We start from the raw sequence: 14,939 nt of genomic DNA on the forward strand, positions 1-14,939 counted from the left end.
GTTCAGTCCTGTCCCAGGGACTTTTGTGTCTCATTTGAAGTCAAGCTAAGGACAGGGTACAGCCTAGCTGGAGGCATTGGTTGCTTTAGAAGACTCCCGCCCCTGCCTGGCTTGTATGAGAACACAGGGAAAAGAGGCATAGAGAAGCTGGAAATGGAAGCCTCTTCTACAGCCCAGATGAGGAAGGTGGAACATATTACTGATATGGGCTGGGACCGAAGAGGCCAGCCCTTGTTCTGAGCATTCAGACACATATGCCATATGTACACACTGGGTTTATGTATCAGAGCAATGTTTGGCACATATCCTCGCGGTAGGCAAGACCTTAAATTGTCTTGTAACACACATAGCCCCTCCATTGGAAAACCAAGCGTGCATCATTCTGTCTTTTGAGTTAAGAAGTGGCCAGGTTTCCCTTCCCTTTTCCTACTTTTCAGAGTGGTACCCATCAACATGTGCCTTATGTCCTTCAAAAGATGCACAAAGTAGGGCTACATCCTACTTGGCACACTCAACATTCTGCCTTTGAGTCCATGTAGACACATTTGTTCCCAGATAATTTAAACATGTAAATAGACAAGCTAGCAATGTATTCAACCAAAGCCTTAAACCTAGCACCCTAGTATATATCCAAAATGATGCAAAATCCACATGTCTCTAACCTCTAATTTCTCTCAAGAGCTTGTCTTGTCAGTACTAGCTGCTTCCCCTTGAGGGAGGCTGACCACTGCTCTGGGTAGCCCTGGGGTTAGCCGTAATTTCCCACGGACTTTAATGAACCTGACGGAGCAGGACTGTGGCCACTTGTGCAGCTTCCCAGACTTGCTTCTCCCGTAGCCCTTTTCCACATGTCCTCTGTGTACGTGATCACATTTCCAAATGCCTGGGTCCCAGAACGAGTCAACCACCCCTCCTGGCTCTTTGTGGAGAATGTGCTCGCTCCCCTTCCCTCTATCCCATGTCATTTTGTCTTTGGTTTTGTTTTTCCCACCATGGCAGAGGTTCTGTCCCAAACATTGGATACCACCCTGACTCCCCCACCCCCTCCCTTAGTGTCTCCTTAACACTTGGCATGGTTACATGGCAGGCAGTACTGCACTTCCTTGGTCCTACCTTAAATGTCCTGTCTTTTATCTCCTAAGCTCACTATCTGGATAGGGTAGTTAAAGGTATGGTCTTCCTCTATGTTCCTGTTGTCTTTGTGTCTGTGTTTGTGTGTGAGAATAAACGAAGAAATGGGCATATAAAAATGTGTATCTACACACCATTAGCATGCCAGTGTCTATATGCTGCCACTCTCACCCCCTTCTCCCCGCTTTGTCGCAGTATCCATTACTTAGTGAGGGTGGGTTTGGGGGGGGCGGGTCACAGAGTATTGCATAGACCTAGAATGTTGTTCTTTGCCCAAGTTACTCCAATCTGTCTATGACATTACCATTGTGTTGTTATCCTTCCGTCACCCCTGCGCCCTCCCCACTATGCCTCTCACCCTCTCCACCCCACCTCATGTCACCTCACCCATTCATTATGGCTTCTGGCCCATCAGAATTCAGACACTGGGAACCAGCCTGGGTGGCCTGAAAAAAGGAAGAGGCTCAAGAGCAAGAAAAAAAAAAAACGTTATTGAGGACTGCTCCATTACTGTTATGTTCCTCCATGCAGCAGCCACACGTGGAGCATCCACTGTGTGCTAGGTACACATGCCAGGCCCTGGAAACAAGAAGTAGACTGAAGCCCTGGGGAGTGGTTTGGTCTATTGCTTGCTGTCTGTTTTCCTTTACAGAGAAGGCCTGGCTTTGGTAAGTTTGTTCTTTGAAGAGGAACCCCTAATGGCAAAGCAATTTGTAATGTTGGGAACATTTATGTGGCTTAAGTGATGTCTAATTCTCCACAGAGACCTCATAGCTGTAAGAATAAGGCTCAGATTGAGACTTTTAAAAGACCCAGCACTTCATAAGGAGAAGCATCATGTCATAGCTTTTAATCCTTGAGTCTAAACACAGTCCCTGGCACAATACATGTGCTCATTGGTCAGGGACACTTACATCGTAATGAAACCTTGGATTGAATCAGCCCCTGCACTTGATAGCCAGGGTGACCTTGAGCAGGTCGCTTCACTATGACACATGTATCTGTAAAATGAGCATGGTGGCACGTCTGCCGCACGAGGTCCGCTCAAGGGTGCTGTGAAGCAATGGCTACCAAGCCCTAGTGCATGGGCAGGAATGCCGCTCGCTGCATTTAAGTTGCACCGTGTTGTTTTCATATTCTCTCCCTTTACTTGGCAGACTCTGTGAGCTGGAGTTAACATCTGAAACTGTAATAGGAAAGGGTAAATTGGCTTTTTGTAGGCGAGAACAGCAATTTAGGGAAAAGGTTTGGGGGACCTTACTACTTTTGTTGTTGCCATGACCAAATAAATCCCTATCTTAAGCAACTTAAGGGAGAAAGGCGTTTGTTTCCGTGGACAGTTTGAAGGGATATTGTCTATCACGATGGAAATGTGGCAGTGGGATCTTGGGGCAGCTGACCACATTATGTCAGCAGTCAGGAAGTGGAGAATAGACAGGAAGTAGAGCTAGGCTCCGAACCCCAGTGATCCACTTTCCTCCTATGAGGTTCCACCACCTTCCCAAACAGCTGGGTAGCACGTGTTCAAACACATGAGTCCGTGGGGACAGTTCCCGTTCAAACAACAGGGATCAATAACAGACTAAATGCTTTTCAGCTGGGTCAACCTGGTCACTACAACATATGTATTACTAGGACCCAACTAAATTGGTAGGAAACAAGGTTCCTTGACTTTAACACACTGGCCTTTGCTGAGAATAAAATCATCTCAGCAGGAAATATATGTCTCTCAGCATCCGCCTGGGACTCATGCACTGTCACCATCAAAATGTAGACGAAGCCTCATAATGGACTCATTATTCAGTGGACTGCACCCTACTGTGAGGAAATTTTTATGGCCATGAGTCTTGAGTACTGTTAATTTTTTTCCCCAAAGGAAACAGATTTAATGCTGCCCATTTTGCTGAAAAGGGAAGCTGAGATGGAGAAAGTTTAGTGGCTCATCCCAGATACACTTCTGGGACGTAGTGAGGCCAAAGCTTTGGACTAACTGGTCAGATCTGGCCTTCCAACATTTTATACTGTCATAAGTCATCAAGAATATTTAATAATTTCCAATATGTTACATCCAAATCACAAGTGCCCAGTGTGTCCTTCCTGGGAAGCAAGCAGCATCTCACAACCTTTCCCAAACCACCTGCTGTGCTCTTTAGTCGATAAAACTCTAACAAGTGTGATAAAGGCTAATGTCTTAGGAAGGAGACCTCATCATACTAGGCGGGGGCTTGCAGATGGTGGAACTGGACATAAGGTCAAAGGGAGTTACTGAAGGTTTTTTAAAGCGCAAGACGGCAGGCATTGTGGTTTGGAAGGCTCCCACTAAGCCATTTTGTGGAAGAGGAATTGAGGGAGAATACTAAGAGCAAGTTAGACTAGTGATGTCATCTGAGTGAGAAAAGATGTTGATCTTGTGCAGGGAGATGAATGCAGAGATGGAAAAGAAGTGCTAGAAAACCAGGCACAGGGAGAAGGACGTTTGGAAGGTGGGAGGCACGCTGCATAGCCTCTTGCTCCTCTGCAAGATTCTGAACAGCTCCTGGCCCTTACTGATGTTGCCCAGCTGCAAGGGGGATATTGAGATGAAGTGGTCCCTTGTCACTTAAAGGGCATCGTTTCCTTTGAAAAGCTTAGCCTTTCTCTAAATCTTAAGGCTACATTATTTTGGCTCCAGCAAATGCCTGGTGTGAGCCCCTTCCATAGGGGATTGTTAATGTCACTCAGGCTCTCTGAATTATTGATGAGTTTCAGGGTTTGTAGAATTAATGAGCTTCTGCCACAGGGAAGGATGGGCATATTGCTTTAAGAAAGTCAGCAAGTCACCCTGGAGGAGGCTTTCTCCCTCTGCCTAATGGGGGTGTGAAGGGCACCAGAGGCAAGTTGTACAGTAAGTGTGAGCCTTATTCCACTCCCAGGTATTCTAAGGCCCCTCGGAAACCAGAGAGGCCACAGGTCCTCAGGGTGGAAAGTGACTCATCTGAAGAAACTGACTGTGTATAAAGTGTCCCTGGGGTCCCATATAAAGAGCTTCCCTCCCCTGGGCGCCTCTGAGCAGCATGGAGTGTGTACGCAGGAATTCACAAGAAGCCAAGAGGGGTGCCATGGAAGAGGCTGTTAAAGCAATGCAGGGGTGAAATGAGTTCTGAGGACAAGATGAAAATGCTCTGAAAATCAAATAAGCAGGATTTTTTTGTAGTACAGTTATCACCATTCAGTGGGACTAAGATAAAAACGGAAATGTTTTCTGACTTGACAGATGTTTGTTGGTTGTTGTTGTTGTTGTTTGAGATGGGGTCATTAGCCCAGGTTTATCTGGAAGTCTCTGTACAGCTAAAAATGACTTGGACTCCTCATCCTCCTGCCTCTACCTCTCACAAACAGGAATTGCACCCAGATTAGACAGTACTTGCTAGGCAAACAGTCTGCCAACCGAGTCCCACATCCAGCCCTTGAAGCTTGTGAGGACCCTGTACCACCAGTCCTTCATAGACTTCCTTATGAGAATGGGTGTTGAAAAATCTTAAGACCCAACAGATTGTGGATGCACAGACTTGTTATCCCAGCACTTTGGAAGGCTGAGTTAGCTGGATCACAACCTCAAGGTCATCCTGGGCTACATAGTAAAACCTTATTTTGAAATCTATTTTGAAACCCTGTTTCAAAAAATTTTTTTAAATCTTTCCAGAGGCACAACGAGGTGTAGAAACACAAAACAGAAAATGCAGGCAAAAGGTATCTCCCTCTGCCTGTCAATTAACACAAAGTCTGGCATCTAGAAGGTGATGAAGAAATGTGTTACATTTGTTAACTAATTGATTGAATGTGATGTTCTGACCTTCATGGAGTCAGTTTTGCTAGAAGCACCTGATGGATCATTCATGTTATACAGCAGGAAACTGAGGCCAAGACAGGGAAGGTAGGAGAACCCAATTCTGTCTGGCCTATTGATTCATTTCAGCCAGTGCATGGTGAGCACGTGCTGTGTGAAGGCCCTGGGCGAAACCCCAAGTTGCCTTTCTGGAGTCTGCTTTGTAACAGAGGGAGTGAGACCATCACACTAATTGCCGTATTAACTGTCACAGAAGAAGGACAGCATGGGAGGGAAACCATATGGCATGGTGACCCCACGACCATGCCACTGGGGTGCCTCTTCACTTCAGAAAGTTTAGTACATATGAGGCCTAAGCAATGACACAGTTTGGAGCAGCAAAGGGTTCCTCTCCAGTGAGTGTAGATCTTGGTGAAATTATACAGAGTTTAAACTATTCTAATATTAATGGCTCTTATATACTAAGTGCCCCCCCCCTTTGGTGCTAGCAGCCAGCTCCCATGCTTACTGGGTTGAGTAGCACATACCATGTCATTTAATCCTTTCACATATACAAATATGAAAACTGAGATTCAGAGTTAATTTGGTAATCTTCCCACAGACAGAAAATCCAATGACAGTATTAAGATCTAAGCTGAAGTTTGTCCAGCTTCAGAGTATCCACCACTATAAAACATGTTTTCTTTCTCAATTAAAAACTTGAGACTATGCGTCTCTCATTTAGAGTCCTAATAGGATGCCTTCCCCTCTGTCCCAGTTTCCTGGTAAGTGAAGGCTTTCGTGGGACATGCCCCTTGGGCTAGTATGCAGATATAAGTGAGTATATACCATTTGATTCTTTCTGCTTCTGGGTTAACTCACTCATTATGATCATTTCTAGCTCAATCCATTTATCCACAAATTTCGGGAATTCCTTGTTTTTAATAGCTGAGTAGTATTCCATAGTGTATATGTACCACAGTTTCTTTATCCACTCTTCTACTGAGGGACACTTAGGCTGTTTCCATGTTCTGGCTATTATGAATAAGGCTGCTATGAACATGGTTGAGCAAATTTTCTTGTTGTGTGCTGGAGCATCTTCTGGGTAGACGCATGGGAGAACAGCAAAATAAAAGGATCCAGAGGGTCCTAGAAATCTACAAGTAGAACAATATGATAGGCAGATTTGGGCCCAGGGGTCCCGCTCAAACTAAGGCACCAGCCAAGGACAATACAGGAGGTAAACTTTAAACCCCTTCCCAGATCTAGCCAATGGTCAGAATATTCTCCACAGTTGAGTGGAGAGTGTGATACGACTTTCTCACATACTCTGGTGCCTCACATTTGACCATGTCCCCTGGAGGGGGAGACCTGGTGGCACTCAGAGGAAGGACAGCAAGTAGCCAAGAAGAGACTTGATACCCTATGAGAATATATAGGGGGACGTAATCCCCCTCAGGAACAGTCATAGGGGAGGGGAATAATGGGAAAATGGGGGGGGAGGAATGGGAGGATACAAGGGATGGGATAAACATTGAGATGTAACAAGAATAAATAAAAAAAAAAAAAAAAATAAATAAATAAAAAAAAAAAAAAAAAAAAAAAAAAAAAAAAAAAAAAACTTGAGACTAATGGGGTGAAACTGTAACTTCTCAGAAAATCTGGAAAATTGTTTTTTTTTAATTTTGTGTATTCTGTCTCTCTCTCCTCTCTCTCTCTCTCTCTCTCTCTCTCTCTCTCTCTCTCTCTCTGACACACACGCACACACAGTAAAGCATTCACCCTTCTTCCTCTAAGATTAATCCCAATATAAGTGGTCTAATTAATAGCAGTCCCTGGCTAGGTGAACACAAATTTAAGTGAGACTAAAGGAAAGGCAGGAAAGGCTGAGATAAACACCAGGTGACTGATCACAGTGGCTTAGTCAGGACATGGAATGGTTGCCTGCACACTACCCACTGCTCCTGGCACCCAGTTTTCTCCTTGATCAGTTTTGAGGATGGTCACTCTGGTAGCCCCCCAAACACACTCTGTGTTTACTACCAAACTTTGTGGTCCCCTACTGAGTTCTGAGGACACATGCAACCAGTGTTTCTTCCCTTGAGTGCCAAGGACAGTGGCTGTATTGACTTGTCAGCAGTGCCATTGACCATCTCAAGTGGAAATAAACATTTGTTTTTAGCTGGAATAAGAGTCAACTATTGAAAGCCCCTGAGCCATAATGGTATTTAATCTTTGTGTGCTAATTTTAATATGTATTTTTAAAGTCTTTGAAACACTACTCTCAGGTTCTGATTGACGAGCTGTTCGTGAGTGTCTACGTGTGCCAGGTCTGGCAGTAGACAACCACAGTCATGCTTATTGTCCCTTCTATAAATAATAAGTCGCAGATTTGGATAGCTCAGCTGATAGGGCATGCAGGAAACTTGGGCCTCAATCACCGTCACCACATAAACAGGACATGGTGGCACACACCTGTAATCCCAGCACTTAGGAGGTGGGATCAGGAAGACAAGAAGTTCAAGGTCATCAATTGTATAGCAAGTGTGAAGTCAACACGGGCTACATGAGACCCTGTCACAAAAAAAAAAAAAAAAAAAAAAAAAAAAAAAAAAGAAAAGAAAGAAAGAAAAAGAAAAACAACCCCCCAGAAGGTAATAGGTTCATTTTCCCTAATTTCATAGCAGAATATTTAGTTCACTGTCAAATGTATAAGTGTCTGCAGCCCATCATAGTAAAACAAGCCAATCTTTCTGGCTTAGGAAGTTTGTTCACAGCCATGCTTTCCCTGGAGACTATGCTGGAGCAGAGAAGAGAAGGGAGCCAGGGATGGCGTAGTTTGATAGCCACACAGAGAAGAAGTTTGGCCACTATGGAAAAATAAGGACTAGAGTGAAAGAATAGAAATGAAAAGTATTCAAATGAAAATAAATAGAAGCTAAAGTGAGCTGGGAAATTTAACATTTTCTTAAACATAAATTGTTCTCTCTCTCTCTCTCTCTCTCTCTCTCTCTCTCTCTCTCTCTCTCTCTCTCTCTCTCTGTGTGTGTGTGTGTGTGTATGTGTTGTGTGTGTGTGTGTACCAAAGCATGCAGGACTTGTACATACCATGACACAGGTGTGGAGGTCAGAGGACAATTTTTAGAAATCAGTTCTCTCTTTCCATCCTAGGATCCTAGGATGATACTCAGGCCATGAGTCTTGCACGTCAGTGTTGTTAGCCTTCTGAGCACAAAGTACAGGGTTTGAAAAGGTAGTAATAAAGCTTCGTAAGTGTACTTGACTAGTACTAAAAAGCCTCCACCTTACCATGGGGTCAGAGCAGAAGTAATGGGGTCTAAGTACTGTCCTGTTCTTCTTGGTTAGGTCATCCACATCTTCTCAGATAGCCATGGCTGTGCCTAGTTCCCACTCTGTGGTTCAGGTCTCCATTTGGCACTTCACAGGTCAGCTTTTGTTACCCTTGTGTCAGGATGCCCGCTCCTCCAGAAGACAACTAGGCAACATCCATGTCTATGCTTGTGGCTAGCCCACAGAAGACGCTTAGCAAGTGGCAAGTGGATAGATACAGAGCTGAGCAACTTGGAAGCAGGATGGCCTGCTCGGACCTGCTTTTGTACTTGAGACCAGCAGGAGTTTGTCTATGTTGTGACAGTCTCCCGAGCTCCTCTGGTAGAGAGCCCCTTTGAAAGTGTAGTATAAACACAATGGTACTAAAAAAACAAAAATCTAAGCCCTCTTTCTCCAAGAAAAGACCCTTGTTTAAAAGAAAATAAGACCAAATAAATGAAAAGCTTAAGGTCCACTAAAGCTGACCTAGTTGAAAGAACTAAAAACATTAAAAAAAATTTTTTAAAGTATACCTCTAAGCCAAACATGGTAGTACACACCCTTAATCCCAGCACTCAAGAAGCAGAGGCAGGAGGATCTCTGTGAGTTTGTAGGCCAAGAGACAAGGTGACCAAGCACAGGAGAGTGAGCAAGGATCAAGGATGGATGGAAGACTTCCCTGGTCAGACTCTGGCAGGCTTGATCCATTACCTTCAGCTCCAAAATCCCGATCACTTGTGAAACGGGAGGAGGTGTTGGAGATGGTGGGGGTTCCAGGCCTGCCTCTACCACTTCTCTGAGCCTTTGCTGCCTTCCCCGTAAAGTGAAGATTCTTTGTAGTGGTACCTGCCTCCCAGGATGTTGAGAATGATGGATTTGAAAGCATCATCATATAGGCAGCAGGTACCATGCAGAGGTAGCAGCTGCTGTTGGGCACCAGTGCTTGACCCTCTGCTTTGTCTTGCAGAGGGCTGTCCTGGATTGTGCAATGGAAATGGCAGATGTACCCTGGACCTGAATGGGTGGCACTGTGTCTGCCAGCTGGGCTGGAGAGGAGCTGGTTGTGACACATCCATGGAAACTGCCTGTGGAGACAGCAAAGACAACGATGGAGGTAGGGATCTGGCACCTCTAAACTCTGGGCAGTTTCAGGCATATGACACAGAGAGAAAAGGGTGGGCATTGCGGGGTTGGCAGGGCACCAACATCCTAGTCCACAGTGAGAGGACCTTAGGACACAGAAGACTGCATGGGTGACCTAGGGAATGGGTGCTATTGCTAGTTGCAGCACTTTGGTTCATTAAAATGATGCCAATTAAATGAAATTAATTCTATTGGCCAATAGAGAGAAGGCATGGAGAAGTGTCCTCAGTAAACTCCTTGGTGGACCGGTTGCCTGGCCAGGGTTAGAGGAAGTGTTCCTCTTCTGTATCCCAGGTGCCGTGGAAGTTGTTCCTCCAGTGGGGAGGCTCACGTACATGGATTAGGTCTCTCCTCTGATCTGGAGGAGACACCAAAGGACATTGCCCTTGCACTCTCCCATCTATGTGGGTGTATAATAATATCTGTCTTTGATCCGCATTTTTTAAGTGCTGGGGAGTCAAAACCCAAGGAAAGATGCATTTGTCTTATGGAATATTCATTAACTCAGGGTGAAAACCCGAGTTAATTCCAACTGTAGCTTTACCTCCCTGCGCCTTCATAGGCATGGCACTGGGTTTCTCTGAGCTGTACTCTCCTCGATTATAAAATGAGGCAGTCTATCCATGAAGGTTCCTCAAGTCTTTATATCAACCATAAAGTTAGCTTTCGTGTCTCTATTACGTAAACTTGCATAAAGGCAACCCTAACACACTCCACATTTCTACCTGGAAGAATCTGGTTCTACCAACCTCAGGGAGTTACCGGAAAACAAAAAAGACAGATATGAAAACAAAAAAAAAATATCTTTCTAATGCTGGCAGCTGACACATCTAAGCAGCTCTCCGACTCAAACCCAGGGACTTCCTAGTGTGCTACACAATATTAGAACCTGGTAAACTAGAAACTCAGCATCCTTCTTTTTGGGAACGTCCTACCTAGAATGTCCCTACAACCTCAAACCCTTAAGGATCAAAAGGCCAAGCATATAATCTTGTGGTCTCCGAATCGTTTGGCTACAGTGGCTCTGGACTCCCAGAACAGCTGCTGTAAGAGCACTGAGGTTTGTCTGAGCCACCCTATAGTCTTTCTCCACTGCCCAAATCTGGAAGGCAGCCATGCAGATAACCCCTGACTAGGACTATGAGAACAATTATCAACAAGATGCCCATGGGGGCCTTGATCCCCAAGCAGAGGTGTGTGTCCCCTGAAATCCCACAGTGTTGGCATGTCCCTTAATCACACTGAAACCTGGCATCTTTCACCTGCCCAAACATACCTATGGAGGACCAGGTCTTATGCCAGGCACAGAGATGCTTAAGTCCTGTCCACTCTCCAGAAACTCACAAGAAGGAGACAGGCCCAAGGCTGAGCGTAAATGGATTATGCGAAGTGCTACTGCAGGGTTCGGGTTAGTTGTGGGACTGGGAAAATATTTATCAGGAAGATGATACTAGGGCAGGAAGGGGTGTTTTGTTCTCAAGAGGCCACATAGAAAATTGCAGGGCAAAGTGTGGGAAAGTGGTCACCATCCCTTATCTGTATCACACCCTCAGTATCCCATGGTGTTTTGTCTATGTGCCTGCAAGGCCAGGGATAAACAGTAACATTCATGGACAAGAAAGAAAAAGGAGAGGAGCCTCCCCCCCGCACCCCCCCCCCCCACCCGGGGAAGTCATTCATTCCCTTCCCCAGAGTCTAAGGTCTTGGCTGAAGCTTTCAAACAGCTGTGGAACATCTGGGCAGATAAGGAACTGAACACCTTTGCGATGTTCAGAGAACACATGGTCCCCCACATGCACACATGCGAGAACAGGCTACAGACAGGGGCTTGTTCGTTCCTCTCCATAAAATGCAGTACCAGACTATACACCCTGGTCACCATGCTTCAGAGACAGCCAGCACTGGAAAACCATGGTGTTCACAGAAAACCTGGCCCCACAGTAGCCCCAAGCCCCATGTCATAGGAAATGATCCAGCCCTAGGGAAATGGAGCCTTCTCCAGCTGCTCTGAGCAATGAGCCAGCAGAAAGCAAAAGAGAACAACCAGAAAATCCCCAATCACGGGAGAACATGCCTCGTACATTTTTTTTTTAAGCATATTACAGGGCAAAATGAGATTGTACGTACTTTGCAGCAAAGACTTCCAAAAAGCTGTGCTGTGAGTTCATTCCTTCGCTCCACAAATGCTCACTGAGCACCTGCACTGCACCAGGCCCTGGCTCGCGAGGCTTCAGAAATGAACCTGGCCATCTCTGTACATGCACAGTGTATAATCTAGAGAGAGAAAGAGGAAGTGGGAGGTGACTGGAGTCTGTCTGTGGGTTCCCCCCCCCCCTCCGCCATCGCAGAACATCCAGGCACTTGGCCGAGATTGTCAAATGCCTCAGAGGGAACTATGATGCAGTTTCAGCCAAGAAGACCTCCCACAGGTCATCACAACCGGAAATGCAACCGTGTCAGGAGGACACCTCTTTGGCATTTGGCTCTTGACTGTGGAGTGAGGACATGCCTCACTTTGGAAGCCTCTAATTTCATAAGTTCAGTGCGCTTTCTATCCATTGGGAGAGTCCAGAAGAAGGCTCAGAGGGTCCCTACTTTGCAAGGTGGCATGGATAAAATAAACTACAGGTGGCCTTTTGTCTCGTGGTCTTGCCCACACAGAAACAGTTTGGTAGAAGAAAAAGCAGGGTCACTGTGCAAGGAGCACACACATAGGGCGTATTTTGCACTGGGCTATTTTCCCTTCAGCCAAGCACACATATTCTTGGCGCCTGCTGTTGACAAGACACCACAGTCTCTTCTGGGGTGGAGGGGAATCTAAGGTGAGCATGGCCCAGTCTCCCTCCCTCACAAAGCTCACAGCCATTTGGGGGAAAGAAAAACCTGTTACTCAAATGGCTAAACCTAATGGAAGCAGAATGAAATAAGCGCCTTCATGTCAGCCACGCAGAGCATGCAGCATAGTGCTAGGAAGCAATTCAGGCTCCAGGGAGAGAGTGCAAGACGGCCACTGAGTGGCTGAAAGGACTCAGTGGCTTGAAGGAGAAATTACCAGAGCTTAGTGTTGAGTCTGGACTAGAAGAAAGTTTAGCTCCTTTCTCCTCCCCTGCAAGGCATGGATAAGGAAACAGGAACCCAGATATGTGGCCTCATATATATGTCAGTATATATATAGCTTGACCTAGACTCGGACTCCAGGCTCCCGCCTCTGCATGTGACCTTGTCCATCTAGAGCACTCCTATTTCTCCTCTTAGAGAGTTCTCCCCCCAAAATGTGGAATTTGTTTACCCAGGCCTGAAGAGGCCCTGGAGAAATGCCATGGGGCCTTCTAAAGCATGGGAGAACTCCAATGTCATTTGACAGCTCGTAGCTCAGTGGTGCACTCATGCGGCAACGCTGTGAGGAAAGAGGTGTTGATGTCCCTCGCCATATCCCTTGGAGAAGGACACAAAAGCTTAGCTGTTGTTCTGCCCCAGATCACTGCCCCAGCTAGGAACAGTCTGCCAGTGCCTCTGAGGCCTGGCTGCATTATAGCTTTTCTCTATACCCAGACCTCAGACCTGGCTCCCTTGTCAACCAACCAACCAAGGCACTGCAAGCTACCTGAGAACTCCCATTTTCTCCTCCCCCACCCCACCCCCAACTTCTTAAGCTTAAAGCAATCTTTTTCAAATTCAACTTGAATTCTAAGGCTCATTAAGAATGCTATTGCAGTATTTTAAATCTGTGAGACAAAAAAAAAAAAAATGTTACACAATATGTTTGAATTGGGAGCAGGGCTATTGGTTTGGTTTGTATTCACCCGTAGTTTATTGCCTGAATTGAAAACTAGAAAGCATCCTGAATGTGACTAGGAAGCAGCTGGGTTCATGAGCCTCTGTGGGATTGCTCAATGCATCTAGAATGCCTCAGATTTCACCCCAGAGTACTGAGAGGGCCCAGAGGGGCAAACACTGGGGCCCTGACACTCACTGAGCACCAGTTCCTCTGTGTGTCTCAGTTGCTGCTGCAGCTGACTATCTTCTTTACCTTACCCTATGCAAATCCCTTCATGAAATGCTATTACACACATCTTCTCTAGTGACACACAATGACCATCTATGAGAACGCATCACACACACACACACACACACACACACACACACACATACACACACTCTTCAAAGATGGTGAAACAGTGGTCCACCAATGCAGAGTAGTTGTCAACTAAGGAAATGGTGCCTCTCTTGCAAGGTCACAGTAAAAACCATAGGTTGTGCCTATGATTAGGCACGGTAACACAAAGATGAAGACCACATCCCCTGGGTTCAGATCCCAGGCTCCTCTTGTGTTACTTCAGGTGAGGTACTCAACTTGTCATTTCTAAGTGTCAGCTCTCTTCCTGGTTCTTTCTCCATGAAATCACAGAGGATCATGTTTATCATAAAATATATATTTATATATAACTATTTTTCACTAAAAATTTGCTCTCTGTGAAGTTTTATTCTACCTATTTTTTTTTTTTTTTTTTTTTTTTTTGCATACAGGTGTAGTTTGTGTGTGTGTGTGTGTGTGTGTGTATTTTGGCTATTTTTTTCTTTTCTCTATTAAAATCTGTATTCCAAGCTGGTATAGTGATTCACACCAATAATTCTAACAACAATAATTCTAATTCACACTAATAACTGGGAGACTGAGGCAAGAGGCTCACAAGTTCAAGGCCAACATGGGTTACTGAGTAAGACCATGGGTTACTGGTCTTGAAAAATAATCTATTCCAAACAATTACACATTCGTAGATAAAAAGCCCACATATGCCTTGTTTTCAAAGCTTCCCCTAACAAGCTCATGGACAGAGGCATTTACATACAAAGACACTGAGTCTGAGAGAAATGAAGTTACCCAGCCTCACACAGTGCATCAGCAGGAGAGCCAGACTAGACAGGAGCTATAAAGTCTGTAAAGAAGATGCCAGAATAAAAACTCCACTGGAATTTAAACAGCCAGATCCTTTTTGATAAAGCTCCTCTAAGCAGCTCCAATATATTATAATCTCTTTGATGCTCTTGGCCCCACGAAAGACAATCATGGGTGGCAATGCCCAAACAGACAGAGACAGACCAGGAGAAATTTCAAGAAAACTGAGAACAAAGCTCTCCGTCCTTCCTCCTCCCCCTACACCCCATCTCCCACTGTGGGGACAGAGCATTCACACAAAGCCCCACAATCTGGTCGCCCTCCAGCCTATCTCAAAACCACGCTTCTCATGATAAGAGACAAGAGAGAAATTGACCTTTAAAAATCTTGTGTTCCGAGGAGCAGATAAAGATTTCACAGGCCCTTTTGAAAGAAGGCACGGAATTCATTACAGCGAATGACAAAAACTTCTCTGGGATGCGTACAGAAAAGAGGGGGCACACTCTTCCCTCTCTCCCCAGGGCCTCCCCCAGGGCTGCTTGCAGCTTGCAAGCAGTACAGTGGCAGAGACTGCCCACCACAGTGAGATGAAGTTAGCTGATGCGACCTGGCAGAGAGACTGATGGGCTGAGC

At 45.5% G+C, this 14,939-nt stretch overlaps 1 protein-coding gene across 1 annotated transcript in view; it reads left to right on the top strand.

Moving 5' to 3' along the window:
• Nucleotides 1-14,939, top strand: part of Tenm4 (teneurin transmembrane protein 4) — a 393,055-nt gene that overhangs the window by 288,717 nt on the left and 89,399 nt on the right. Inside the window, 2 exon segments of the mRNA XM_051148959.1 lie at nucleotides 1,143-1,169; nucleotides 9,234-9,380. Coding sequence (XP_051004916.1) covers nucleotides 1,143-1,169; nucleotides 9,234-9,380 — 174 coding nt within the window.

Source organism: Acomys russatus, chromosome 7 (genome assembly GCF_903995435.1).
Source record: "Acomys russatus chromosome 7, mAcoRus1.1, whole genome shotgun sequence".
Taxonomy (NCBI): Eukaryota; Metazoa; Chordata; class Mammalia; order Rodentia; family Muridae; genus Acomys; species Acomys russatus.